This window comes from Hyla sarda, chromosome 4 (genome assembly GCF_029499605.1).
Source record: "Hyla sarda isolate aHylSar1 chromosome 4, aHylSar1.hap1, whole genome shotgun sequence".
Classification (NCBI taxonomy): Eukaryota; Metazoa; Chordata; class Amphibia; order Anura; family Hylidae; genus Hyla; species Hyla sarda.
In genome coordinates this window covers 280,102,906-280,106,940 of record NC_079192.1, presented here as the reverse complement: position 1 = coordinate 280,106,940, position 4,035 = coordinate 280,102,906, and the positions used below count along the sequence as shown (strand labels likewise).

General features: G+C 43.6%; 1 protein-coding gene across 2 annotated transcripts; it reads left to right on the top strand.

Annotated features, from left to right (window-relative positions):
• The first annotated feature begins 2,000 nt into the window (after positions 1 to 2,000).
• On the top strand, positions 2,001 to 3,590 carry LOC130369300 (speedy protein 1-B-like). 2 transcript variants are annotated; one of them, XM_056574388.1, is made up of 4 exons: positions 2,001 to 2,493; positions 2,635 to 2,717; positions 3,061 to 3,229; positions 3,312 to 3,590. In XM_056574388.1, the coding sequence occupies exons 2-4, from the start codon at positions 2,647 to 2,649 to the stop codon at positions 3,531 to 3,533; spliced, it is 462 nt and encodes a 153-aa protein (XP_056430363.1). In that variant the 5' UTR covers positions 2,001 to 2,493; positions 2,635 to 2,646; the 3' UTR covers positions 3,534 to 3,590. The 2 variants fall into 2 exon arrangements, with proteins under 2 accessions (XP_056430363.1, XP_056430362.1); XM_056574387.1 differs by having other exon boundaries at positions 2,004 to 2,717.
• Positions 3,591 to 4,035: the final 445 nt, after the last annotated feature.

The window sequence follows — 4,035 nt, the reverse complement described above, 5'->3', positions numbered from 1 at the left end:
GGACATGAGTAGCTCGGCATCCGTCCTTGTGCAAATGGGGTCTTTCATGTTGTCGGGCCTGTTGAGGGCCCTCGTATAAAAAGGATGAAGGAGAACGACCTGTACTGGGTGTCCACGCTACTAGACCCCCGGTATAAACATAAAGTGCCTGACATGTTACCGCATTACAGCAAGGCGGAAAGGATTCAGTAGGTCCAAAATAAATTAAGAAGTATGCTGTACACAGCATATAAGAGTCATGTCACAGCACAACAGGGATCTAACAGGGGAAGAGGTGAAAGTAATCCTCCTCCTCCTCCCACGAACACGCCGGCAAGGACAGGATGCTGTACAGACATGCTGTTGATGGAGGACATGCAGAGCTTTTTAAGTCCTACGCATCGTCACAGCCCTTCGGGGTCCACCAGCAGAGAACGACTTGACCGACAGGTAGCAGACTACCTGGCCTTAACCGCAGATATTGACACTCTGAGGAGCGATGAACCCCTTGACTACTGGGTGTGCCGGCTTGATCTGTGGCCTGAGCTATCCCAATTTGCTCTCGAACTTCTGGCCTGTCCCGCTTCAAGCGTCCTGTCAGAAAGGACCTTCAGTACAGCAGGAGGTATTGTCACTGAGAAGAGGAGTCGCCTTGGTCAAAAAAGTCTGGATTACCTCACCTTTCTTAAGATGAATGAGGGATGGATCCCGAAGAGACTGACACTGGGCGATACATTTGACTGAACAAGGCCTGATCAGATTAGCTGCCTTGGGCTAAAAATGGTCCACACACTGGTGTATTTGAACTCTGAATGCCGGATGACTTGTGTGACTTATCCGCCTCCAACTAGGGTTCAAGCCGAAATGTTTTAGGGCACTTTCTGCCTGGCGAAACAAACATACATTTTTCTGGCCGCAGCTACAGTTGCGGCTGCGACAATACAAAATTTTCCAGCCAGGTGCACATGCCTAATTTTTCTGGCCTCTGCTGCTGCACTTGTTATGGTGCTGCAATTTTTATGGCCACAGCTACAGATGCGGCTTCGACAATACACAATTTTTCATCCATGTGTACATGCCTAATTTTTCTGGCCTCTGCTGCTGCACTTGTTATGGTGCTGCAATTTTTATGGCCGCTGCTACAGCTGTGACAATACCAAATTTTTCATCCATGTGTACATGCCTAATTTTTTTGGCCTCTGCTGTTGCACTTTTTCTGGTGCTGCAATTTTTCTGGCTGCTGCTACAGAAGCTGCAACAATACCAAATTTTTCAGGCATGTGTACATGCCTAATTTTTCTGGTACTCTCTGCTGACATCTCTGTCCATTTTAGCAACCGTGGATATTAGATGTATGCTAAGGGTGGCATGGTGGCATGGTGGCTCAGAGGTTAGCACTGCTCCCTTGCAGTGCTTGGGCCTTGGGTTCAAATCCCACTATGTGCTGCCTAATATGGGGAAATCTTATGTGCTGCTTAAAGTGGAGCTCTAACTATGTGCTGACTAACATGGGGGAATCTAACTATGTGATGCCTAATATGGGGAATCTATGTGCTGTCTAAGGGGGGAAATCTAACTATGTGATGCCTAAAGGGGGCTCTATGTGCTGCCTAAAGGGGGCTAAAGCACGTTATTCCAAACCATTTAGGAATAATAGGGGATTTTTGCCCTTTATGGATTAAAACCAAACTCTGCATCAACTATGTAATTTTCCATGGGAGTTTTGCCGTGGATCCCACTCTGGCACGCAACAGTCCAGGTGTTCGTCCCCTTGAAACAACTTTTAAATCCCTATTGTGGCCAGAAAGAGTCCCTGTGGGTTTTAAAATTTGCCTGCCCATTGAAGTCAATGGCAGTTCGCCCGTTCGCGAACATTTGCAGAAGTTCGCGTTTGCGGTTCGCAAATCGAAAATTTTATGTTCGCGAAATCTTTATTTATGTTCTCTTTACTGCCATACCAACATGGACGTCCCTTGGTGCATACAGTGTGATGTTACCCTGTGTGTGTCTGAGCCGGAGATAGTGGGCAGAGGTCCTGCACCTCTCCCAACCTGCAACCAGGGAAAGTGCCCTAGACCCATAATTCTAGAGATCTCCAGCAGTTCTGCCACCCTGCCGGGCTAGGAAGATGGTGGTTCCCTAGGCAGGTGCCTACTCAGCCAACCCCCAATCTTGGCCCTATGAAACAGACATATACATTGTAAATAAAGATCAGTATTATCATAGCCCTAATACTGAGGTCCATGTTCTTCAGGAAAGATAATGTTCCCTCTACAGAACCTTCTCTCTCCTGCTCTGGTGCTTCTGTACAATGTATAGTATGGAATATAGTGTATAATGTGTCAGTGACTGTATACACACATGTATATGTATATTGTATGTAGAATTGTTATAGATAGTATAGAAGATATTAATTGAATAGATAAAAATTATGATATTTCTCTTATTTTTGTAGACGAAGGACACATCCAGCTATTTCTAGGCAGGGACAGCTGCTATAAGATCGCGGACAAGGTAGTATATAAAGGGAAAGAATAGATGTTGTACGGATAGAAGTAAATACAGGGATATACTGGAGACATACAGGTACTGTATAATAGAATGTATTTAGATAAGAAATGTATTACCAGCCTCTAACTCTTCTCTTCCCTCTAGTATCTACTGGCCATGGTCCTCATCTACTTCCGAAGAGCCAACCTGCGTATGGAGGAATATAACACCTACTTCTTTCCAGCGCTGTGAGTTTTTATTAATGTTATTGCATATATACACATCGATATAAATACATAAATATATATATATATATATATATATATATACACATCGATATAAATACATAAATACATTTATATATATATATATATATATATATATATATATACACATTGATATAAATACATAAATACATATATATATATATATATATATATATATATATATATTTATATACACATTAATATAAATACATATATATATATATATATATATATATATATATATATTTACTACCAGTGGTTCTTCTCCTCTTCCTCTTGTGAAATGTTGTACAATTTTTATTTATTTATTTTTTCTTCCTTTTAGCTTTCTTGCCAACCAGTTTGAAGAGGATGAGATGTTTCGACGCGAGATCTACCCCTGGGCCCTCGGACCGATGTGGACGGCGATGAAGACCTGGATGCTACACCTACGGAACCTGCTGCTCCTCCGGATGAGATTCCACGCTTGGGTGACCAGAGACACCTGTGATCGGGTCAGTGACATAAAATAAAAACTATACACTAGGAATGAAAGTCTGTGTTTATTATAACAATTTATATTGTGTTTAATTCTAGATCATGGCACAAGACCCCGAGTACTGGGCATGGAAGAGAGAGCGGAAGGAACATCACGGCTGGGCCATACGCTGGTACCGGAGGGATCCTGGAGAATACATCCCGAGAGGCCCATGGTGGATCCCTCCCGCCTGCTCCATCTGTATCACCGATCTGCAGCCTTGTGCCGGGGAAGAGAACACCAAGCGAAGAAGGACGAAGAAAGAAGAACAGAACGGATAAAGACCAAGCCATCCCAGATGTATTCTTAAGGGCACGTTCCCACTTGGCATATATGCGTATTTGACGCTTCACAAAGTCTGCAGAAGCAGCGGGAAATACGCTGCGTATCCCTCACTCACCATACACGCAAGGCTTTTTGGCGGCAGCCCTATGTGCGCAGTAAGTTTTGGAGGCGGGGCGTCACCTCCAAAACTCACTGCGCACATAGGGCTGCCGCAAGAAAGCCTTGTGTGTATGGTGAGCGAGGGATACGCAGCGTATCTCCCGCTGCTGCTACAGATTTTGCACAGCGTGAAATATTCTGCGTACACGCCAAGAGGGAACGTGCCCTTATAGTATATTTATTGTTACACATTATGCACACACTAAATCACTGTACACAAATCACAAACACAAAATACATACACATTCATTCCCTACACACTATCACTACATACACATTCATTCCCTACACACTATCACTACATACACATTCATCCCCTACACACTTTCAATACATACA

What these genes read in the sequence shown, in the direction of transcription:
- LOC130369300 (XM_056574388.1), top strand. Translation starts at nt 2,647, where the DNA reads ATGGTCCTCATCTACTTCCGAAGAGCCAACCTGCGTATGGAGGAATAT. An exon ending in ACCTACTTCTTTCCAGCGCT is followed by an intron (nt 2,718 to 3,060) that starts GTGAGTTTTTAT and finishes TCTTCCTTTTAG; the next exon opens with CTTTCTTGCCAACCAGTTTG. An exon ending in CCAGAGACACCTGTGATCGG is followed by an intron (nt 3,230 to 3,311) that starts GTCAGTGACATA and finishes GTTTAATTCTAG; the next exon opens with ATCATGGCACAAGACCCCGA.